The 24,994-nt window shown below is 43.0% G+C and overlaps 1 protein-coding gene and 1 non-coding gene across 6 annotated transcripts; both read right to left on the bottom strand.

The window, feature by feature from the left end:
- Positions 1-180: 180 nt before the first annotated feature.
- TRNAS-CGA (transfer RNA serine (anticodon CGA)) lies at positions 181-262 on the bottom strand. Its single transcript has one exon. It is a non-coding gene; the product is annotated as a tRNA-Ser (tRNA).
- Positions 263-2,087: 1,825 nt separating this feature from the next.
- On the bottom strand, positions 2,088-23,087 carry PER1 (period circadian regulator 1). 5 transcript variants are annotated; one of them, XM_051995738.1, is made up of 23 exons: positions 22,971-23,087; positions 15,422-15,877; positions 15,086-15,184; positions 14,761-14,915; positions 14,321-14,442; positions 13,664-13,865; positions 13,409-13,454; positions 13,039-13,181; positions 12,418-12,496; positions 11,994-12,100; positions 11,630-11,783; positions 10,311-10,425; positions 10,065-10,193; positions 9,534-9,636; positions 9,262-9,427; positions 8,958-9,085; positions 8,322-8,498; positions 6,856-7,089; positions 4,537-5,150; positions 3,877-4,042; positions 3,514-3,760; positions 3,112-3,262; positions 2,088-2,978 (listed from the first exon to the last, which is right to left on the bottom strand). In XM_051995738.1, the coding sequence occupies exons 2-23, from the start codon at positions 15,700-15,702 to the stop codon at positions 2,781-2,783; spliced, it is 3,816 nt and encodes a 1,271-aa protein (XP_051851698.1). In that variant the 5' UTR covers positions 15,703-15,877; positions 22,971-23,087; the 3' UTR covers positions 2,088-2,780. The 5 variants fall into 5 exon arrangements, with proteins under 5 accessions (XP_051851698.1, XP_051851699.1, XP_051851700.1 ...); XM_051995739.1 differs by lacking the exon at positions 22,971-23,087 and adding an exon at positions 19,358-19,576; XM_051995740.1 differs by lacking the exon at positions 22,971-23,087 and having other exon boundaries at positions 3,514-3,715; positions 15,422-16,283.
- Positions 23,088-24,994: the final 1,907 nt, after the last annotated feature.

The raw sequence follows: 24,994 nt of genomic DNA, 5'->3' as shown, positions 1-24,994 counted from the left end.
TATTCCTTGAGGAAGGTCGAAAAGAAGAAACAGTCAGAAAGACAGTCTTTTACAAAGGTACATGTACAGATGGAGGATTATGTGGCCAAAAAATAATAGTTATAAAGAACATTTCAGGTGTTTATAAGGAAGCATAACACATAAGTTAAGAGTGCCCATTATTTCGAAAACATCCAAGCACGCTGTGAGCAGGATTCGAACCTGCGCGGGGAAACCCCATTGGATTTCGAGTCCAACGCCTTAACCACTCGGCCATCACAGCTTTTCAAGTACTTCCTTTTTTCATCCATACCAACCTATGAATGCAACCTCCTGCCCCCGCCCAACCCCAACCCCACCCCCATCCCCATCCCCCCAGCCTACCTTTCTCTTTTAATTTTATTCCTTTGGTTCTTAGGGGGGAAAGGGAGTGTCTTTGCGCAGGCGCCCCAGATTCCCATCACCTACTGAACTTCCTGTACCTGTGGTCCTCTCCCAACTCATCTTAAATACTTTACAGATGCCTATCCCATTGCATCTGTACCCTCCCGCGCCTCCATCCATCCCAACGTGATCCCCTGGGCAGTCAGGAACCCATAGAGGATGGACAGACAGAGACACACACACACACACACACACACACACACACACACACACACACACGAATATGATGCGACGTGACAACGCAGAGATCTGCCTCTAACCCTTCACTTTCCCCACACCTCATTCAGCCTAGGAGTATGATTCCCATAAGTTTAGTTCCTGAAATCATGAGAAGGGCAGGGTTGGCACAAATGAACTGAACTCACCAATCCGAGCAGGGAGCCCTACCCATCTCAAATTGAGATGGAGTGTGCGCAATCACTGCGGCAGCAATAAACCAGAGATACCTTTTACCAAGATGCAGCGCGACTGGGATCCGAATCCAGAGAACTCGTTTCTTAGGTGGTTTCTTAAGTGCATTAGCCGCAATGTAGTTACAGAGGGAAAAAAATCATTTTGCATATTGAATGTTTGGGGTTCCTAAAACTTAAAAAGTGTCCTGCACATTCACTAGTGTTTTTCGACCGCAACGAGGATAAGCTCCTATGTCTGTCTGTCTGTCTGTCTCTCTCTGGCAGGATTCAATAATCCTTCCAAAGCCTACCTTTGGTCATCCTAACACACAAACACACACATGCACGTATGCACTTTTGGGGCAGAATCCAATAATCCTTCCAAAGTCTACCCCATTCCTCTCCATAATTAGCAAGCTTCATCAGTTCTGAGGATGTGAATGATGGTGGTGGTGGTGTCAAGCAAAGGTTATTAGTGGCTTTCATGTTCTTTTGTTCAGAGAAAAAGGTGAAACAGCGTTGAGGTGATTAGTCAATAGACCTAGAAATCTGGGAGCCTTCCCCACCTTACAATGGAGAGTTCACCCTGGCTTTTGGGTCTGAGGGAAAGTGTGAAAGATGTTAAACCTGAGAGCCCAGATCCTGTTAGAAAAAGAGGGTAGGAGACTCCGTGAGGACAGGCCTCCTCACCAGCCTCTTGTTGCTTGCAATTATGCTGTGGTTAATCTCCCATTTACTTATTTGACCAGAAGCAGAGCAAGTAGGCCAGTTCCTAGATGCCTGAGTGTTTGTGCTTAGTGTGACAGGGGTGAGAGTGAAGTGAGTACACTGGATTAAGATGGAGGTTGTAGTTTCATTTCTGCCCCTTATTAGCTGTATAGTCTTGAACAAATCACTCTAAGTTTCTTCCATTAAAAAGGGGGGGGGGGGAAGAATCAGAAGAATCTCAGGACCTCTCCAACTTCAGCAATCAATCTGTGAATATTAGTATTGAGTTCAGCCTTGTTTACATATTGTGCCCCTCCTCCCAGCTAATTTAGTTTTGTCTCTCTGCAAATGTAAACTCCACAAGTCCCAGCCAACCTAGGATTGGTGTAACCCTGCACATGCCCCTCCCCCAATTCAATTATAATCTCGAATTATATGCCTGGTAGATTTTTGTCAAATTAAATTGAGGACAACTAAAATGATAACAGCCAAAAAAAAAAATTAAATTAAATTAAAAAAGAAATGATAACAGCCCTAGTTCCCAACAGACTTCATGCCACAATGTCTAGTTACAGGTTTTCTGTTTTATATCAAAAGAGATAGACATGAGTATCAAAAACACAAAAATATCAATAAGGGGAGCTGAAGACACCTGAGTCCCACCCTAAGGGGCAGCAGCACCAGGGACCCATAGTCTTCTACTCTCCCCAACCCAAGAGAGCTAATGATCCAGCTACCTGGGTCCTGCCAGGGCCACAGGTATTCATTCCCTGACACCCAACCTCTCCCCTTCCGTGCCAAGAGTGGGGGAATGGGGTGGAAAAATAATCAGGCCTTTGAGGAAAAGACAAAGGGAGAGTTCCCTAATAAGTATTGTCAGAGTTCCCACACCTGAAGCAGGACTCGGTGTTCCTGCTCAGTGGGAATTTAAAAAGATATCCTACTCTTTGAATAGAATATATTCTTTTGTTGGTGGAATTATCTCCAATAGGATGAAGAGGGAGACTTCTACTTCTGGCTGGTCCCTAAGAAGCCCCAACCGCTTACCCTCAGTTGTCCCTAAGGAAGAGACAGGATTGTGATTGTTCAATTAGAAAGGGTCGATATTCAGGGGTACCTCTCCCTGGCTGCCTGAAAGGCAGAAGCAAATCTCAAAGCTGGAATTGGTTGATGGCTTGAGCATGATGCTTTTCATTTGTTCTTCCCCTATTTCAATGGCAGAGTAAAACCAGGAATCTCTGTAGTCCCAAGATGACTTTAGCTGGTAGTTCTTGGAGCAGGTAATTCGAAAGTAGATAGCTCCCCACCTTGTTCCTCTTCATCCATGGCTGTGTCTGGGGAGGCCCCACCCCCATCTTCCTCCATTGGCTCTAGCCCCAATCCATCCAGCTCAGGGAAAAGTGTGCCATCTGGATACTGGGGACCTGGGGTGCTGCTACCACAATCTACACAAGCCTGAGGAGGAAAGAAGGCGGGTCAGGATGTCCCCTATCCTCTCCCACTAGTCTCCTTCACTTCCCACTTCTAGAGGTGTTACCCCATCTCCCTGGGACCTTCTTGTGCTTCTCCTGTAATCCCTCTTTCTCACCATCACATCCAGGGCCTGGGGCAGCTGACCCTTCCGTACCCAGGCATGCACAGCACCCAGTTCCCTACGCTGCTCTTCTGAAAACCGAGGCTGTTGCTTTTGCATGGCGCGGAGCCTCTCTCGATCCTGTTGCAGCACTGAAGCTGTATCCCTGCAAGGATGGGAAAGAACAGAGTAAAGTTGCACATGTAGGTCTAGAAGTCAGACTTGCTCACATCTTCCAGTATTTAGGATGTCTCCTCCCCCTAAGAACAAACCAACTTTTTCTAATACAAAACTCCACATGACTCTGCTCTCTGCACTCTAACTTTTCCCTCTTCTTATTTTATAATCAGTCTCCTCAACTCCTCCTCCTGAAACTGATTCTTCCCTTCCTCCTTTTGCCCTAACCACGTTTCTTACCTGGAGGGCACTTGATAAGTCATCATGACCCTATGGTCAGCATTAGCCATGAGTAACCAGATGGGATCTTGCAGAACATACTTAATGACCTGCTCCCCAGGTCCTGTGCCTGGGTCCACTCCAACCTGAGCTGTTGATGCCTCAGCCTCAGAGGAGTCGATACTCCCAAAGTACTTGCTGGTGTGGCTACTCTGGCTGCTTCCTGAGGAAAAGGGGGGGGGGGGGGAGGGAGAGAAGTCATATCTTCCTGTCTTGAGAGAAAGAAAAAAGAACTTCAGGGAAGTGAAAGGATGTGGGTGGGGAGCCAGAATCAGCCCCCCACCCACAAAATGGCTCCTAGGAAAAGAAGGCCCCAACACTTACGGGTGATGCTGGCTGAGGTGCTCCCACCACGGGAGCCAGAGCCAGAAGCCAGGGAGCCAGATGCAGCTGAGCCAGTGCCAGATCTGGAGTCCTCCTGGAGCAATAGCTCCAACAGGTCACTGGAGCCTGACAGTGCATCCTGATTAGAGGATTCATTCATCTCCACCTAGGCAGGTATGGGGAGAGGACCAGGAATTAAAGGCCCAGATTTGGTGAGGAAACAGGTCAAATTCTTCCCCTCCTTTCCTCTTTAAATACTCAAGTGACCCCAAACTCAATAGCTCCTTCCAAATTCAAGAAGTATGTATTAAGCAACACTATGGCATTGAGAACATATGGACAAAAAGATCAACAATCCAAACTGAGGAATTGATATTCTCAAGTCTGCTTCCTCCAGATTCTCAGGCTAAGAAGAAAAGTTGGAGGAATAAAAAAAAAAAGAAATAGGAGAGAAAAGAGAGGAGGGAGGCAGTGGTGGGAAGCAGGAGTGCTGTGTGTGTATATATGTATGTGTGTGTGTGCGCGCGCGCACGGAAAGACAAGAGTGACAAAAGATTAGAAAGAGAATATTAACTGGAAGAGAATGGTAACACATAGATAGAAAACATTAGAAGGGGATATGGCAAAGAGGAAAGTCTGTGGGGGACTGAAGAAACTTACCAGTCCAGTCTCTGGCTGTGTAGCCTCCTCTCCTGGAGGGGGTAGCCTGGAATTGTTCCCAGGCTCACAAACTGTTGTTCCTCTTTCCCCCCGGGTAGTCTCCTCAAGCTGCAGCAAATTCAACTGGAGTGGGGAACTGCACCGTGAGTTGAACAGAGGTGAATCAGGGTATTGGGGAGAGCTTGTTGGCATAGGAGGTAAAGTGGGGGAAGATGAACAGGGCACAGGGGTGAGAGGCCTATCTGATAGACCCTGAGGAACCCCAGATGAATAACTAGTGGGGGTAGAAGGGAACAAATAGTTAGGTAGGACCAAGGCTACCATAGGAGTTACTAAGGGGGAAGACAAGGGTGAAAGAGATGGGGTAGAAGCTAATGGTTGGGGGCAACCTTTGGTTGAAAAAATGGGAAGAGGATAGGTTTGTACCACTGTTGGGAAAGCAACAGATGTGGGTGGGTTGGGTTGAGAGGACCATGGAGTGGTCAGAGGTGTTGGGGAAGGATAAGAGGTATAGCCAGGGGTTTCAGTCAGAGGAAGCTGGTGGTGCTTTAAACGTTTGGCTTTTGATTTGCCATGGTGGCGGCGACCAGGAGGGGTGGGACCATGGCAGCAGCCTGTGAAAAGGCAAGAGAGAGTGAGGTTAGCGGACTTGATGCCTCTTCTGATAAATGCCCCTTCTACCATTATTACCATCACAATAACCATTAATTCATGCAACACTTGATGGCTTACAACAAACTTTCTTCATAATAGTTCTGTGGAGTCGGAACTTCAAGGTTTTACAGATGAGAAAACTGAGGCTAAAAGGGATTAAATGTTCTTCCCTAGGTTTCACAACTAATTAATATTGAGATTAATATGTGAATACTGGTCTCCTGGCTTAAAGTTCAGTGTTTTTTCCACTATAACTCACTGTCACTAGTCTGACATTGTAGAGTCACAAAAAAGCAATTGAGACACAAGCTGGAAAAGATTCAAAGAAGCATCACTTTCCAAATTAGATGGATGAGGGGAAGAGTTCTAGAGAAATGAGGGGCTGAATTAGAAGAAGGCTTCAGGAAAAGAGTGACAGAAAGCAAGGAAGAGAGATGTAAAAAGGGATTCATTAAAAATAACTGTGGGGAGTAAAATGGATTTTAAAAATTTTAAAAATTTTATTTAGAATTTTATTTTTCCCCAATTACATATAAAAACAATTTTAACATTCATTTTTAAAACTGAGTTCCAAATGCTCTCCCTCCCTTCTTCCCCACTCCCCTTACTTGAGAAGACAAGCAATTCAATCTAGGTTACACATGTGTAGTCATATAAAATATTTACATATTAGCCATGTTGTGAAAGAAAACAGAACAAAAAAAATAACCTCAAGAAAAATAAAGTATGTTTCAGTCTGATTTCAGACACTATTGATTGTCTATTAGGGTACAGGTAGCATTTTTCATCATAAGTCCTGCAGAGTTGTTTTGGATCACTATATTATGAAAATAGCTAAGTCTAAAACAGCTGATCATCTTACAAAGTTGCTGTTACTTTGTACATAGTACATTTCACTTTGCATCAACTCATGAAAGTCTTTCCAGGTTTTTCTGAAAGCATCTTCTTGTTCTTCATTTCTTATAGCATAGTAGTATTCCATCACAATCACATAGCAAAATTTGTTCAGCCATTTAAAATGGATAATTTTGATTATATCAAATTGAAAATTTTTTTATACAAATAAAATCAATATATCCAAGATTAAAAGGAAAGCAAAAAACTGTAGGAAAGATTTTATAATTTCCCAGACAAAGATCTCATATCTCAAATATATAGAGAATTTTGTCAAATTTATAAGAATTTGAGTCATTTCCAAGTTGATAAACAGTCAAAGGCAATTTTTGGATGAAGAAATCAAATTGTGTCAAAAGAAATGATGAACTTATTGATTTTAGAAAACCATGGAAAGACTAAACCAAGAAAACACTAATACTTTCTTAGATTTTCCTCTACTAATAAAAACTCTTCCATTATTTTCTATTGCAGCCTTGCTCTCTAAGTGGAAAAAGCAGGAGAGGGACAGGGAGTGGGGTTGCTTTCTTTCCTCAAACCAAATATTCTCTCAAATTAGGGTTCTATCTTTTCCTCCAAATTCATCTAACACCTTTCTTTTTATTCTGAGCTTACTCTGTCTCATCCTTTAATTCATAAACATGAAGTTGTATTAGACCTCATGTTTCTTAGGATGAAGGCTCTACAGATAACATGACCATGCTAGATAACTCCTCTTTCTGGGAAAAATTCAAGAGCTGGTAGTAGGGAGAGGCCTAGGGATGAAATTACCTCGATTGATAGAGGGTGATGTTCCTACAGAAGGGGTATCAAACACACAGAGTCTGCTGAGATCCCGAAATCGGGTAAGGAAAGCCTGCTCCTCCTTCTGTGTATGAAGTGACAGTACTGCTTTGGTCAATCCCACAGGGCGGTAGGCATCAGGAGTAGGGTCAGGAATAGCCATTGTTGGACTGGGAGCTGGACCAGAGGTCAAGCCAGGAAGTTCTTCCACCATGACAATATCTGTAAAAGGTCAAAAAGAAGTAGAGGAGAAGAGTTAGAACAAAATTTATGCCCCACACATTCATTTATCATTCTGATTTTACTCTCTCATTTCTCAAATGTCCAAATCCTCTCACTTCTGCCCATTCTCCTTACTCCTTTCCAAGTTATTATCCTAGCTCCTTTTTTACCCATAAGAATCACTAACTTCCTTCCTCCAAAAATTTTACTCTGAATGTTTTTATTGATCATACGTGGGACAATGAATCTGTATAGTATTTTTCCTCCTGCAGAGATCTCTAGAAAAAAAGACTATTCTAGCTTTTTATCCTATTGAAAATGTTTCCTTAGGCATCATTTCTTCCATCTCATTATCAGGTTACATATATATATAATATACATATTATATATAAAATATGTATATTTTCCCCAGAGTCAACAATGGAGGGGTCCAGTTCTAGCCACCATTACTTCTCTGATCTTTGATATCCCTAATATCAATCCGCATAGTTTGAATGAAAAATAAATTCATGAAAAAAAAGAAAACAGTAAACAAAATAGGCAGAGATTAGACCACAGATAGGAAGCTATAGCATACAGGGTTAAGTTCTGGAGCTGAGAAGAGGAAGGAGAAACCCTTTAAATTGACTGGAAGAAAGTAAGAAATGAGGATCAAGAAGAAAGCCATCTGCACCCAAAGAGAGGATAGTGAGAACTGAATGTGGACCACAACACAGTATTTTTACTCTTTTTGCTGTTGTTTGCTTGTATTTAGTTTTATTTCTCATTTTTTTCCTTTTGATATGATTTTTCTTGTGCATCATATATCATGCTACACATATTGTGGAAATATGTATAGAGGAATTGCACATGTTTAACATATTGGATCACTTGCCAACTGGGTGAGGGGATAGGGAGAAAGGAGGGAAAAAATTAGAATACAGGGTTTTGTAGGAGTGAATGTCAAAAATTATCAATGTATATATTTTGAAAATAAAAAGGCATAATTTAAAAAAAAGAACGAGGATCAACTGGAAGGTTCAAAAAAGGCAAAAAGTTTGGGGAAAATGCCAATCAGAACTCTAAAAAATCCTCATCTCAATAAATCAATCCAGAATTGTATTACAGATTATCAGAACACATGGGGGTGAAAGAGGAAAAACAGAAGGGCCATTCCAAAAGCATCAGAACCTAGAACTTGCCCAGTCAATCCAGCCTAGCCACCCCCTTCAATACCCCACACCCCCCCATACCCGACTCCGGGGGCTTCTTGTCTCCTACATGGACGATAGTAGAGCTGAAGCTACACTGACTGGTGATGGATACCACACTCTCTGCCTTATTGGCAAGGGTAAGCGGGGTCAGTGAGCCTCCCACCATTGGCTCCTTCTGGAGGGGGGCCCCCTCCCGAGACAGTTCTTCTGGTGGATCTGTACAGAAAGACAAGCACCAGTTAGGAGGTGCAGTGGAATGAAAGTAGATATAGGAAAGGAAAATACATTAATGGAAAAGGACAATAAGAAACTAGAGAGCAGACCCTCAAATGGAAATATAGAGAAACTACCAAAGGGTGGCAGGCATTAATATATGGGGAAGGGAAGAAAAGCAGACCACATAGAAAAGAAAACAGTATCAAAGACCAGATAGGGGAGCCAGGAGAAGGAGCAAGGAAAAGAATGGGAGGGGGGAGGGGGGAGACGGAGGTAATGGCCACAGATCAGAGAATGTGCTTCTAGGAAAAGTGGAAGAAAATGGGCATGGAGTCAGAAACAACTGGGTTGGGTAGGTGGGGTTAGGGGAAAATGGAAAAAGACAATACAGAGAACTAAGTGAAGAGAAGGGTTCCAAGAAAGGAGTGGCTGGGGGAGGAAAAAGTATGGCTTCTTTACCTTTTTTGGGCACTCCAGAACCCTGCCCAGTCTTTTGTCGGTCATCATCAGAGGTGGAGGATGCCGTGTAGGAGGAAGAGGCACATTTCCTTTTCACTGTATTGGGGACATTACAGCTCTCCAGGTAACTGAGGAGATGGAAGAGAAAATGAAGCTGAAGTTGTGATGGGAGGGTGAGGGAGGAGGTATGGTACATCCAACAACTCAATAGAACGGTATAAGGATGAGAAGAGTGAGCGATGAGGACAGGAAAAGATAAATCATCCTAGGGGAGTTAGAAATACTAAGAGATGTAATGCCATACCGGATGATGCTGTCCAGGCAATTGATTTGCTGATAGGAACAACTGGATGGCTCTTTTCTCTCTGAATCCTCAGGGACAGTATTGACATGAGGCTGAACCTGGTTCAGTTCAAGGGCTGGTTCCAAGGGTTTGCAGATAAGATCCCTGGTCTTGAAAGTACCTAGGGCTGAGAAGAGCATAATTTTCTAATTATGGTAGGTATGACAATTTCCTGGACACTGTCCATCTTTGGTTTTTGGGCCCCATTCTTTCAGGCCAAGCCATTTTCTCACCTGAGCATGGAGGCCAGGTGGGTTGGGATCGAGAATCAATAAAAAGCTGCTGCCCTTGGTGCTTCACAAGATGCACATCTTTACAGATCTGTTGGAATGTCACCTGGAGGGGAGAGCCATATTACTGTTGTTATTTAGGGTAGATCAAGAAAAAATATATTGTTGAGAGAAGAGTGCCACAGGACAAGTAGCCAAAGAAAGGTAACTGGCGAAAAAAGAATTAAGACCAGAGGTCCAAAAGGAGTGTCCTAAGAAAAATGGTAATACCGATTATTTTATCATCATTATCATCATCATAGAGACTGATATTAGATAGAGACACATTATATTTACTTTTTTCTTTTTCTTCTGTTTTTTCTCTTGGGTTTTTTCCCTTTTATTCTGATTTTTCTCTTCCAAAATAATTCATAAATATATGTTTTTGAAAAATAAATATATGTGTATAACCAGAAAAAAAAACAATTTTTTAAAATGGAAAAAAATAATCATCACCATCACCATCATTGAGGTAGGAACAAGGAGGACACTCACTGGAACAGGGGGCCCAGGATGATCAATATCTCCACCGCTGTCACTAGATGAGCCAGGGCTTAAAAAGGCACCTGGAGAGGTTGGAGGACCTAATCCACACATTCCTGTGGGACTCACACTGTGGACTGGCTGGGAAAGGAAAAAAAAAAAAAGAAATGAACAAGCTTAAAATTTCCAAAGCCAGGACAGGGAGGGGTCTAAGCTTGCTGTAAACTTTCCATTATAATTCTATCAATTTCCTCTCACCTGTAGCAAAAGTCGGTGGATCTGTTCTGAGAGCTCCTGGATATCTGGATCCATAGCTCTTGTGGTGATTGGGACAGGAGCTGGGGGAGTAAATACATCCTCATTTAGGGGAGCCCTAGGGAAGAATAAGCAGAAAATCAATCTACTGGGGGAAACACAAGTTTGCAGATAAATACATGCACACCCACAACCACCATATACTCACAACCACCATACACCCATACTCTTACACACAATGACAAGAAAACATGAGGAACAATTAGATTCCAGAGAAGAGGGGTAGTCTGAACACAGAGCTAGGAGATGGAATGTCATGTCTAGAGAACAAGTACTTTGGCCAATGTACAGAGAATGTGAAGGGAATGTGCAATTATTGTGGGGGGGAAAAAAAGTAATACAGGATGTAAAGTACCTTATGGTGTTTGCAAACATGGAAATTAATTAGGAAGGTCTGAATTAGGATGGCTGTAGTATAAGTAGATGGGTACAAGAAATACTGTACAAGTAGAATCAAAAACACCTAGTAAATGATCAGATATGAAGTAAAAGGAAGTAAGAAAGAGAAATTAAAGATGATTCCTAGACTAAGAATGATAGTATCTTTGACAGAAATATGGAAATTAGGAGGAAGGGTAGATTAAGGGAAAGACAAAAAGTGTTCTTCTGGACATGTTAAGTTGGAGATGTGTTGGAGGAGTTTCGGGTAGAGATATATAATATGTACATTAATAAAGCAAGTTTGAGGTTCAGAAAAGAGATATGGGCTGGATACAAAGAACTAAGTCACGATACATACTATATCAAATTAAATTTGAATTCAGTTGAGCTGCTGAGATTAATGAAACAACATAGAAATAAGAAGGAAGGACCAAGGACTGGAGTTGAGTGCAGAAAGATCAGAAGAGAAGAATTATTCAGGATTGGCAAACAAAAAGGAATATGAGGTGACAGAACAACAAGACATTCGAGAAAAGTCATCAAAGTTTAACTGGTAAAGTAAAGGCTCGGCTTTTAAAGGGGAGAAAATAAGGTTAGAGCACAGAAAACAACCTGAGGAAGCAGTGAGGAATACTCATTACTGTGAAGATGGAGAGTTGATTTAGAAAGGATGGAGAACAAGGAGGAGTGAAGAGATTGTGAAGCTAGAAGATGGAGAAGGGCTCAAGTCCATTTCTCACCACTTGTTTCCCAAATTCTCCAAGTATGTTTAAATTTTTGGATTCTCTGTTTAATCATCCCAGATTACCCCCTTCAGCTCTCTTCTCTCTTTCTCTCTCTCTACTCCATCAATTCTTTACCCTAATAAGATGGATACTCACGTTCGAACTTTGTGTCTACCCAAAACAAAGGCCACTTTTCGGCTCCAGGGATGGACAAAGCCAGCCCAACTGGTGTCCATGGTGACATATTCTCCATTTCGGGCACAGAAGCGGATAGGGGAGTGGTCAAAAGGTTGGCCTGATAGCTGCAAAACTGTAGGATAATGAAGAGGGAAAATAAGTTGGTGGAAATGATAAAGGAAGCAGAGTTAATTGACGGCTATAATACAGGGGAGAAAGGCATGTCAGAGACAGAGATGTGCAGGGAAAGGAACTGCTGGAAGAAAGAAAGGAAGAAAAAGTAGAGAGGTACACATCAAAGGGCAAAGACTAAAGAAAAAGACAGCTCCTTTTGGGGACTTACTTTTTTTGTGAATTGCCAACATGAGAGGTCGGTCTTCAGGGTGCAAGAAAAGGAGTACTGGTGCCCCCAAAAGGTCCTGAGGCAAGTATCCCAGCAATGGGGCAGCCCTAGAAGATGAGGTAACAATGAAAGTGATCTGAGTCCCTAAGGCTTTTGCTCTGAATCCCCTAATTTTCTATATATCCAGGTACTCCATAGTTCAGTCCTACTTAGCCCCAGGATGTTTCATTATAATTCTAATCTTATATATTTTACAAAATCTTGGCATTATATCAAATTGCTTGCCACCTTGAGGGAGGGAGATGGGAGAAAAAATTTGGAACTCAAAATCTTATTTAAAAAAATGATGAAAACTATCTTTACATATAATTGGGGGAAAAAAATACCATTAAAACAAAAAAGAACCTTCCCTGTAGGACTTTACCTCTCATCTACATCTTGGAACAGACAGCTGGGTGTGTGCCGTGTAGTGAAGATCCTCTTGTCTGGGGGAATTCTGGGAGCTGGAAAAGGCAGGAGTGATCATCATTTGGAGTCTTTTCTGGTAGTAACTCCACCACCAACCTTTCTTACCGAAACAATTCTAGCCTTTCTACTCCCAACATCTCCTCTAGCCTCGGCTATCTCCTAGAATCACATTTTAGAACTAGAAAATAACTCAAGGGATTATCTGGTCCAATTCTGTACCCTGAAGCTAGAAAGGTCTTATTATCCTTCTTTGTACTGATGAGGTCACCAGGACACAAGAGGATATGTATGAGATCTTCCCATGGTCACAGAGTTAAATGAGTGAAGGAGGAAAGATTAGAGAAACCAGGCCTCCTGATTTCTAATGCAGAATTTGAATGATTCTTAAGGGGGAAAAAAAAATTAATGGGAGTCAAATTCCCTGCCTTTCAAAGGTTCCTTTTATGTTAGAAGTCTGAGGCATTTTCTTTTGTCATCCATAAGTGAATCTCTTAGACCTCATTCTTTCTTGATTTCTCTGTTCTCTCTGCCCCTTTCTCTTCCTAGTTCACCCCCTCAGAATTCCTTACTTACTTACCCTCGTAGCCAGAATGAATTCGTTCAGCAATTAGCAGACAGCATGGATGCACTGGGGCTCCATCTGAGAGCTGGATCTTAGTCACATAGGGGGTCAGTCGAAATGGCTGGTAGCGGGGACTTAGTTCCCGATCTGGGCCACCTCTGGTTTAGGGAAATGTAAAACAGGAAGGGTCACAGGAAGAACAGGGAGAATGAATGGATACTTCCTTTATCCACCCAACCACTTCAGACCACAAGCTCATAGCCCTTGAAACCAAGAGATAGAAATGAAGAGAATGCCTAAAGCAAAAACAAAAAAAACACTGAATAAATAGCCTTCCTGCTACCTTTCTGTTCTGCACATTGTGCTGTTCTTTTCTCCAACTTACCTGATCCTGCAGAAGACTGATTTCTCCTGTGTGAAATCCAAGGGGCCTGAACGTGGGGAGAGACAGTGAAGTAGAGTCTGTAAGACCATGCCTACAACTTCCAGGCCACTTCCCTTAACTAAGAGATCTCCAAGGCCACAGAAATTGAAATCTCAGAGTCTATTCACTCTCATTCCTTCTATGGTTTCTTGCCCTTGCTTTATTTTATTTCACATCTCACACTAGCCCCACCTCCAAAATTTTCCCAGTTCTCACCAGCAGAGGCCCGGGAACCCCACGTGGGCAGATGAGATGGGGCAGTGGAGCCATAGAAGACACCTACATCCTGGGGGGCCAACAGCTCTGAAAACCGTGCACCCCGGAAGACTTCTCTCTTACAGTGCAGAAGAACAGCTGCCTGATCCGAAATGTAGACAATCCGGCCAGTGAGAAAAGAGACAGCCACAGAAAAAGTATCCTAAGGAGAAAAGAGAGTAAAAACAAAAAAGGATGAGGTCAGAAGCTGGCCAGTTCAATCATCAAAATAGAATGTTGCCAGGTGAAGAAAATGTTAGGGAAGAAAGAATAAGGACCTAAGGAGAAAAGAAAAAGAGAACTGAGAGATTGGGAGAGGAGGAAATGGAACAGGGAGGAAACAAACTACTATGTACCAGATACCAATATCATCTCTTTTGATTCTCATAACAACCCTGAGAGATAGGTACTGTTATCATCCCCACTTTATAGCAAGACACTGGAGAGGTAGGGACCAAAAATGTGTAAGGAAGGGAAAGTTAAGACAAAGAAGGTAGAAAGGTGGAGGGAAGAAAAAGAAACTAAAGTCAGTGCTAGGGGAGGGAGAAACAGACTGCAAGAAGAAAAAAAGGAAGAAAGAAGGAAAGGGAAGAAAAGAAAAAAGACTAAATAACTGACCTGATTTCGGAGAGTATACTCAGATGTGATGTGTTCTAACTCCTCCAGTGTATAGCTGGACATGTCCATGGAACAAGATTGCCCTTCCTCTAACTTCCACTGCTGGTAGTAATCTTGATTGGCTGCAGAGAGGGTGGGGTCAAGTTCAGGAGTGCTTCCTTTCCATTAGACTCATAATATTAACAACTAACATTTATATAATATTTACTATGTGTCAGGCACTGTTTCTTTGAATCCTGCTGGCTTCTGTGGCCTCCTGTGGCCTCCACACCTAGCCTACCTGTTGATTCCCTTGTCCCCTATATCCAATCTCTCTCTACTCCTTGATCCTTCTCCCTCTTCCCTTTTATGTCTCCTAATTCCTTCCAAGACCATGGTCTCTTTGTCAATACATTTGTTTCTCTACAATCTAACCTCATTACTCCTTAGTTGCAGCTTACCCTGTACTTGTTTAACACAAGCAAGTGCATATTGCAGGGTGGCCAAAGTTCCTGATCGACCCTTCCCTCGGCGTTCTGGTGGAAGTCTACGTTTTAGTTCTCGGAGGGCGGTCATCAGCTCCTTCTGTGTTCGTGCCCGGGCTGACTGCTCACTGCTACAGGGATAAAAAGTGGTAGAGAGAACAAAACATATCAATTACCAGGAATTACCAGGTGCACCCTCCACTTCCAGAAGGTATAATACACACCCCCATCCATATCACACACCCTCACACACAAACAGCTCTTCCTCCTGGCAAATGTTCAACTCCTATCCCACTGTTACCTGCAGCCACTGGTTGATGGGTTATCCTGCTCAGAGCTGGCACTTAAAAGGCTGTAAGCAATGGAACTGCTTGGAGGAGATGGGCTCTGAGAGTTGGTGCTACAGAAAAATAGAGACCATAAAAATAAAAGTGTCCAGTCACTCATCATCACACAGTAAGTGGGTTTGGAACCTATTAACACAAAGGCCAGGTTCCTCATCCCAAACCATCTGACTCCCATTTTCCTAAGTTTCCTTGATTCTTTCAAGCCCCTAGACCCTTATGCAACTTCCATATCTATTATTCACATCTCTCCTTATTCCTAGGTTCCATCACCCCATTATCCTTCTTCTTACCTTTTGCTGCTCTCTGTTGTCTCCAGCAGGGCAGAGTCCTTCCCATGGCCAGAAGAGGAGCTGTGAGAACTATGCTGGGAAGTACCCTGGGATTCTGGTCCATTGGATTCATTGCCACTTGAACCATTGCTGTTTGCATCTGTGTCATCTGCTAGGCCAGGACCAGGGCAGGGTCTGTGTTCGGGGGGGCCAGGGGAGTGGGAGCCCCTTGAATCAAACCCTTCACCAAGCCCAGGGCCTGAACCCCCTGCCCCACTGCCTCCCTCAACAGCGCCATTCATGGTGGTACCATGGGGAGGACAAGGGGGAAAAAATCAGTGAAGGGGAGAGACCACCACGAGAGAATACAATAAGGCCCTTAAGGCCAGGCGTTGCCTTGGTCAGTAAAAGAAGGGAGGGAAGAAGTGGCAAAAGGTGAAGTCAGTGAGGACTGTGGGGAGGGATCACTGCTGGAACCTGGAGGATGGAGAAAGAAAGGGAAAAGAAGGAGAGAAAGAAGGATTCTCATCCTCTAGCACTTGGCTTTTTCTGGTCCATCTCTACTCTGGTGGCTGATCATATAAACCCACATAAACCCAGGTGAACTTCCAACTTGGGATAGCTGTCCTCAGGCCACACAAGTACCCAAAGGTCTCAAAGTGTTTATTCCCCTCAATGAACCTGGGCCAAAGCTCTTAACTCTTCCCTCAAATTATGTTATTTTCTTAAATGGTATATTCAACAGATCCTGTTCTGGACTCCAGGAAAGATTCTTCTCTAAACATGAATATGTTCATCACAGATCATAGACTTTAAAGCTAATTCAATACCCTATTTTTAACAGATAAGGAAATGGAAGAATCTAAACAATTTGCTCAAAGTTACACAGATAGTAAACAGACCTGAAATTTGAACCCAGGTAACTCCAAATCTAGTACATCTAGTATTATACAACTATTATATATACATATGTATATAATGTCCCAAAAAGATTATACTATCAATAATTAATTTTGTGAACCTTAAAGTACTATACAAATGTGACATTCTTTCCCACCTGATTTCCATTAATGTTTGAAAAACTTTATTCCAGATCAGACTGAGACTATAGGGAGATAGGGAAGGGAAGGTGAAAACTGGTAGGTTAAAGGTACTAGAAAGGAGTCAATATGAACAGTAGAAAATGGCTTTGGAGTTAGAAGAACTGGGTTAAGATCCTTACCTCTGACACTTGTGATCTGTGTGACCGCTTAACTGCCCTACTGAATAACATTTCTCTTCCTTCTTCACCTTTCTGCATCTATTTTCAATCCTGATGCCCTTTTCTCATCCATGTTTTCCTGATATGGCTCTCCCTTGGTTCTTCTCCAACCTCTCCACCCACTCCTCCTCAGTCTCCTCTGCTAAAAATTGATCTAGGTCACTCCTGCTAATCACAGATGTCCTCCCAAGAGAGTATACATACTCTCTTGCGAGGGATCCCATCAGTTCCCAAAGGCTCAGTTATCCTCTCTATGTGGATGATTCCCAGATCCACATATCCAGTCTGAGTCTCTTTCCTGAACTCCAAATTTTTGTACATCTTGAACTAGATGCTTCCCAGGCATCTCAAATTTAACATGTCTAAACCTGGATGACTTCTTTTTATCCCCAAATTCTTCTTTCTTTCCAACTTCCACTTTACTACCAAGGACAAAACCACAATCCTCACAATCATTCTGGATTTATCCAATCTGTTACTAAATCATGTTTTTACTTTTACAATCTCTCTCATGTGTCTTCCCTTCTCATCACTGCTCCTCTGGACTATTCAATTGTCTTGAGTCTCCCCACTTCAATCCACCTTCCATTTAGCTGCCAAAGTGATTCTCTTAAAATATAGGTTTGACCCTGTCACCCTGCCACATACCCAAGCCCCAGAAACTCCCCCCAAAATATAAAATCATCTGTTCAACATGTAAAACTCTACAAAGTTTCCTTCCTGCCTTCCCATTTTGTTACCCTTCCAGTCACATTGACCTGATAAGTGCACTAGGCTTTGCACTTGCTGCTGTCCCTCCTTCTTCTCTTCCACCACTTAGTTTTTCTCACCTACTCCAAGGCTCAGCTCAAATCCCACTTTCAGAGGAAGGTCTATCTCTCTCACCTCCTGCCTTCCATCTACTCTGCCTATATCTTGTATCTACCTATTCTGCCACATTAAACAAGCAGATAGCAGACACTAATACATTACTTGCTTAAGACAAGTCACTTAACCTGCTTGGGTCTTAGTTTTCTCATTTGCCAAGTGAGGAAGTTGGATTAACCTATCATTGAAGTCCCTTACAGTTCTAGATCTGTGATCCTTCTTCAGAGTTTTGAGACAGCAAACCTGGCCCAGATGAGGGAATTGAATGTGAACATCTCCCCTCTATTGTCATAAAGATACTGACTTTGTAAGTAGAGAAGAATCCACCTTTATTTGAAAGGGAGCGACACAGGGAGAATACTCCTATATTAGGATTCATGGGCTAATTTTATCTTGGCAGAGGAAAAGAGATTGGGGTGGGGCTAGAGGAGGGTCTGCCTCCACTGCACATGCGCTTACTATACCAGCCACATACTTCAGCTAAAAACGCTCTTATAGCTCTTACGTCAGTGTCTGAGCTCAGCGGTTGCTGGAGAAACCCAGAAGCCCAGAAGAAGGAATGGAAGAGGGAAGGGAGGAGGAAGAATAGTGTGATTGCTTTTTTTTTCCTTCCTTCCCTTTGGTGAGGTAGAGAGGAATCACACTTCAATCCATGTGCCTGCTGCAAACATGTGTAGGAATAGAAATATGAGTGGGAGATGTGATCCAAATGTAGCCTAGGGACCCTAGGGAACAGGAATGGACCTTGCACACAATCTTTACCTGCCATATCCCTAAACCACCTTAACATAATACCATTTCAAATGAAGAGTAGGAACTGATATGCCTGAGTGGCTAAAAAGCAGATATAATGGAGGGGAAAGAGAAGTGAAGAAGAGTGAAAGGGACAGGATGGAGGCTTCAGTTGCTACCTGAATAATCCCTATCCCCTCCTCCATAAGATTCTCAACCCCAAATAACCATGTAGTTAGTTAGTGGCTATTTTCTTCTCTCCATCTCCTGGGAATTCAGCTTCTATGTCTTTAACCCCTACATATTTTCCTTTTACTTTTTCTTTGCTCTTCTAAAACCAAGATACTAACATCTAAATCTGGAGTAGGGAGCAACATAGCAAATGTCCCTTTGTCTGTCTAGCCTCCCTCCCCCCTTCCTTTTTGTCTCCTAACCATGTTTCTTTCTCAACCAAGTATTTTCTAAACCATAGCCAGGAGAAGGAAGAAGGCTGCAGCCAACAGCAAGAACTAGGTCTGGGAACGGGATGTTCTAACCTTAGCCTCGATTGACATCACAACAGGCACTGGGCCAGGGATGGGGGGAAAACTGCCAAAGGAAGTTCCTGATGTGGAAATAAAGCCATGAAGCAGAAAGGAAAGAATACAGTGGAGGAATACTACTTCTGAGAATCCTAAAAAAAAGTTGGGCCTCTCATAAAGACAGCTGTGAGCCTGGAATAAATGGGGTTCCTACAGGTAACAAAGGTCATTGAGAAAATGACGGGAGTGGGGAGAGGGGAGTGGAGGTGGGAGGCATCAAGAAAATAAGATTAAGAGATTAGATTTCTGAAGAAAGCAGTTGTAACTGTTAAAAACTAGTGCTAGAGAGCAATAAATATGATCTTAAGTGTCTAGCAAGAACATTTAGGGTACTGTCAGAATCAGATGGGTAGTAGAGTGTTGGAGGGAGTAGCTGAGGGCAGTTACTTGATACGGTTCAGTCATGCATAAATTCTACTGGGGGGAAAAGGAAGCTGAAAGATAGCTTGCCAGGGATGGGGGAAGGGAGAGACTATCTGGGGGTTCAGAAAAGAGATAGAGAAAAACAAGACTTACTTGTAAAGCTGAACCCCTGGATTCACAGAGGATCAAGGAAGCAGCCTGGGAATAGAGATTCTGAGGCAGGATGCAAGGGTGCTGTTGGATGGCTCTAATCTCTAGTGCCCCTACCTGCCCAGTCCTTTTCACTGCCTCGGGAAGGAGAACTTCTCTAAAAGCAGAGAGGTGGGTTGCATAATGACTGGCACTGGCCATCATTGGCTTCCAGCCTGCTGATGCACAAACCCTACCTCTGATTGGCTGAGCATCCCAGCAAGGTGCCTGGTTGGCCAACCACCCCCACTGAGGTCAGGGCTGTTCCACACACAGGGCTGCACGTGGACTTGGGTGCTGGCACTTGGGCAAAAGGGCCCAGTATATTAGGATAATATGTAGTTTTATAAAGCAAGGCCAAGAATAATGGTGGATATGTGTAAATGATCATAGCTTTGCAAGATTAGCTAGACATCCTGATTCTTAAAAAGATCAAAAGGAAGGAAAATAGAGATTCAGAATCAGAAAGAATAAGATACTGATTCAGGAGAGTATAAGGGGAGAATACATCCCTTGTCTTGCTAATGACACCTAAAACCCATTAGAATATAGTGGCAAAAGATGCCCTCCACCCCCACTAAGAAAGGCAAAATATCCCAATGGCCAATTAGAGAAAATGTCTCCAGCTGCCTATTCAGTGACTTCTCTTTTCTGATTCTCTGGGATACCACATGGAGGCTGAGAAGACTGGGAGGTTAAGAACAAGACTTGAGATATGCCAAAAGGGACCCTGGAGGGGGAGAAGTGAATGGGATCTGGAAAGAGCCAGAGAAGGGAAAAGCATTCATAATCATCTTTACAGATTTGTTTTAAAATGTATTGGTTTGCTTATTTGTTTTTTTCTCTTCTTCCTTTTATTAAAAATATTCTTTGCCATATGGGATGGCTCTCTTGGAGGGGGAAAAGTGAAACAAAACACATTGGGAACAAAAAGATATCAATAAAATTTAATTTAAAAAAAAAGATGTAAATTGCCAGTGTCAATATACATATAGGTTCCTAAAGCAACAAAAAAGAAGAAACTAAAGCCCCATAAAAAGAATTCATCAGAAATCTGGATGCTAGAAACAGAAAATATGTTTTGTTTTAAAGAATATCTGAGTACTAGGAATAGTCAGGATATGGAAGGTTATGAGAAAGGGAGGTTAAGAGATGGGAAGGGAAGTATGAGCACAAGTTTGAGGAAAGTTGCTTTTAAGGACTGAAAGCTTCCCCACCCCCTTCCCGGAAACACAGCCATATGTGGAGAAGACGCTAGAATTGCTGACATAACTAGGCATGGGGTGCATCAATCCCTCCCTGTCACATGTGCTGAGCTTTCCTTAACAATAGTCTCCTTTTTATAATTGGGGGGAGGGAGGGGAGAAACGGGAGGGAGGGAGGAAGAATGAGGGAGGCTTGAGATCTTTTAAGTTATGAAATAACCTTGTGAATCAGAAGGGAACAAAGGGAATTCAGGTTTCTACTTAAATTATTAAAAACATTCTCTGTGCCCCGAAACATACATTCCCCCTATCGTTCTTCTTTATTAAGTCCTTTTCTCTTTTGGGACGCAGGTATTTCTCTCCCAATCAGGGTCTTTAGCCCTCTCAGTCTTAACTCTTTTCTGGAATCTTGTTTTAGGAATATTGCCTCTTCCAGACTAGGTGGAATAATTCCACCCTCATCCTATATTATAGTCTCTTCAATGACCCAACAAATGAGATCACATTTGTAAAATGTTGAATACAGTGCCTGGCACATAGTAGGCCCTATATAAATGCCTATTCTTTTCCCCTTCTCTACCTCTCTCTTTATCCCTCACACTCCCTCCCCACTGTCCAGTTTACGTCTATTCAGTCGCACTGTTCCCACAGTAACAGAGTCCTGCTAACATCAATGAAAGAAGAAGGAGCAGGTAAAAGTGACGTCAAAGAAGAGGAAGAAGGCAGGCTAAAGGCGGGGCAAAGTAGCTTGGAGAATGTGGGGCAGGGAGCCTGGAAGCCTGAAGAAGCAGAGGTTTGGGAGGCAGCCAGGAGGAGGGCGGTGACCAGAGCAATGAGAACATTTTGTTCTTTTGGCAGGCAGCCTAGGACATGCAACCGTCCAGTCCTGGCTTACTCTTCACTCCCTTCCTACTCCCACCCTCTTCCTGTCCCAAAGCCAGATGTTCCTAGAGACACAGAATTGAGGGGGAACGGATGGTCAGCTACAAGACCCAATGGTCAATTCTTTTCCTCCCACAATTAACCATACTAGCTCCAGACCTTCAAGTTCTACCATCACAGTCTCTAAAATGTACCCCAAATTTGCTCATATGGTCATAAAAAGCAAAGGTGTGGAAATCTGAGTCCTATAAAGCTAACAAACATTTTTGATTCCTTATCTTCCAATTTCTCCCCTCTCCCCCTTGCAATCCAGTACAAAGGTATAGGTACAAAATTAAAAAAACATAGCACAGAGCAAACAAAGTAACTACAGAAACCTACGAGAAGGTTCAAAGGATCACATAATATTCTCACTAGAAGTGAGCTGGGCCCAAATGGAGGAGAGATTTGGCAGTAGGGAGCATTAGGTAAGAAATGATACTAATTAAGTACATGAAAGAAGTAGGGAATGGGGCTGGGTTAAAGGAGGTGGGGGGAGTTAGAAGGGTTTCCAGGAAGAGAAGTCAAGGATTTGCAGAGAAAAAATAGGACATTTGGGGTTTAGATACTACTTTGATCAAAGTCCCTCACTTCAGTTCCTTTATCATATTTGTATAAAGGTAGCAACAATAAGAATTTCATTCCTAGGTGTACAAGACACCCTTCTATTCCCTAAATATCTACTTTTTTCATTCTTGTGTCTAGTTCACAGGCTAATCCAAATCACTTACACCTCAATCAACAGACAATATTTATCCAATTCCTCCAAATGGTGACCATTCATCTGAATCACCACATCCCATATAACAATAATTATAATAACTATAATTATTGTTATGGGGAAGAGTTGGGTTGCTAGTAATCCTACCATCAAACTTCACCTACTCCTTTAAGTCTTCCCAAACCTGACAAAGTTTCCTATCTTTGTACTTTACTCTTCTCTCTCATGCCCCATCACATTTAGCCTTGCATTATATAATTAATTACCTGTTTACTTATCCCATCTTCCCCCACTAGCCTGAAACTTCATAATGCCCAGGGTCGTAGTGTCTCGCAGTACAGCCTCCTTCGCCCCCCACTAGATAGTGCCCCACATTATCACACAATCTAATTGTCGCTGCCCCCAACCCGTGGGAAAGCTCACCCCAGAGATCTATCAACATACCATCACCACCACACACATGGATATACCCACACATACACATACACCTTTCCCCAATGTTATCACACCTCAGGTTTCTTATTGTTTCCCACGGAAACAAGATCGCCCATTGGCAAGAGTCTGAAAATTTTGATCCTAGGGCTATTGGTACAAGTCACTCAATCACTTTGTACCTCAGTTTCCCCCTTCCCTAGATGGCTTGGAAGAAAGCCTCGGCGGCTGTTAAGAAGGACGCGTTCACAATCAACCTGCTTCCCTTTTCACACACCCTGGCTCGTGCCCCACTCACCACTCTCCAATTTTCAGCAGAGATCCGGGTTTCCGAAGGTCTGGGCTCAAGCACACGATACTCTTTCTCTATAAGGGTCCAGGTCGGTTCCACCAAGAGCAGCCCCCTACCGAGTCCGCGCGGGATAGCACCGCCTCTCTGCCCGGACGCCACGCCCTTGATGCGCTCATTGGCCTGGGAGCGCCCGATCCATGCCCCAATCCGCGTGCCGCTGGCCCGCCCCCTGTGTCGGTCCACGCACGTCTCCTATTGGGTTCTGTCAGTCCCTGCCGTTTCCTCATTGGTCCCGAAGAAGCGGAGCGCGGATACTCCACGTGCTCTCGAGCCCCACCCCGCCTCACATTGATTGCTAGTTTCCCGACCGGAAATCGCGTACTTTTTACTTTCTCAGTGGTCATTGGCAAATGAAAATTTCTTTGGCTTACCTCGTCCCGAGCCGCGTGAGAAGGTCCCTCCCCTAGACTATTCTCATTGGCCATCTTTGGAAGGAGCTGGAGGAGACACGTGCAGGGCGCCTCACGCGGCCACTTGTTTACCAGTACTCAGCTGAATTTTTCCGTGACGTCACGGGTACCTAGTGCCGCAAGAATCAGCGCAAGAGCGGCTATGAGGGGAGAATTGGAGAGTGAGGATATCTTGGAGAGAGCAGAATAGGGCATAAAGTTCCTAAATAAAGAAAGATATCTGGTGGCTTAATTGGAAAGGTTTAGTGTGGAGTGGTATGGGGAAAGGCATCCGTAGCAGCCCGTGTGGCGTAGGAGCTGTGAAGACGGAGGACCTTCTCGACTGGATTGGGCGAGGTGGAAAGTGGAAGGGCATGAAGCGCTTTGCAAATGGTAAAGGGCTCGGCGAATGCCATTTATTGATCAGTCAGTGAACAAGCATTTATTAAGCACCTACTGTTGTGCCACGTACTGTGCTAAGCGGTCCAGATACAATGAAAGCCAGGACCCTCACCCCACATTTCCAGCTCATGGGAGTTCACAATCTAATGTGCTAATAACTATGGTCACGCAAGATGTGTATTGAACAAATTGGGAATAATCTAAGGACCCGAGGAGGGGATACTGACACTGCAGCAGCTTCAAAATTATGAAATAAAGTATTTTTAAAACCTTAAAAATGTAATTTATTGAGGTGAGATGTGTTTCTCTGAGATTGGAGATGTTGACAATCACAACTCTAGGTGTGTGAATAAAGCAGTGAGATATAATAACCTTCAGGGATATTGGATGTAGGGGATACTGAGGTTGGTGGAAGTAGTGTACCACTTAGTGAAGTGTGAAGACTGAAAAATTGAGGGCTCAGTCTCAAGCAGATTTTTTTCAAAATCATCTTAATTAAGCAAATTTCTTCTATCAACGCAGATTTTTTATATCTAATAAGATATTTAATTCTGCAACAAAAGAGAATTGCACAGCACTGAAACAGATTGTGACTGTGCCCAGGGGTCATATAGCCAGTATTCATCAGAAGCTGGACTGTCTTTAATAACTATTCACTGCTGCCTTTGTATAGTGATAATTATCACTGAAATGAGATGTGATAATCTGGATTTGAGAGAAGGGTGGTGGAACTCAGAATATGGAGCTTGGAAAGATGGACTATGGAATATGGAGCTACGATAATGACTGAGGGGGTTGAACTAAGATTAGGAGATTGGTGTTGAAGTCACCTTTCTCAACTTAAATTCCTTTACCCCCTCCAACTCCCAAATCACTTACCAAGTCTTGGTTTTTTACTTCTACAATATCTTATCTTTACAATATCAATTCTCTTTATTCACACCACAACCACTGTAGTCCCTCATCATTTCTTACCTGGGCTACTGAAATAATTTTCTGATTTGTTTCCTTGCCTCAAATCTCTTCTCTTTCCAATTCATCCTACAGCTGCTAAGGTGGTACAGAGATCTGACCAATATGCTACAATGATTCCTTCTTGCCTCTAGCATCATATACAAATTTTACAATTATATACAAAAAAATTTGGCAATCAGACTCTAGCATACTATTCCAAATTTA

Source organism: Antechinus flavipes, chromosome 4 (genome assembly GCF_016432865.1).
Source record: "Antechinus flavipes isolate AdamAnt ecotype Samford, QLD, Australia chromosome 4, AdamAnt_v2, whole genome shotgun sequence".
NCBI lineage: Eukaryota > Metazoa > Chordata > Mammalia > Dasyuromorphia > Dasyuridae > Antechinus > Antechinus flavipes.
Note: the sequence above shows the minus strand (reverse complement) of the source record. Positions and strands in the feature narration are given on the sequence as shown.

Excerpts from the sequence above, each read along its gene's own strand:
- PER1 (XM_051995738.1), bottom strand. The coding sequence starts at position 15,702 with ATGAATGGCGCTGTTGAGGGAGGCAGTGGGGCAGGGGGTTCAGGCCCT. Across the intron at positions 5,151-6,855 it reads ATCACCCTCTATCAATCGAG|GCTGCTGCCATGGTCCCACC; the intron begins GTAATTTCATCC and ends GCCTTTTCACAG. Across the intron at positions 3,263-3,513 it reads ACTTATCAAGTGCCCTCCAG|GGATACAGCTTCAGTGCTGC; the intron begins GTAAGAAACGTG and ends CCATCCTTGCAG.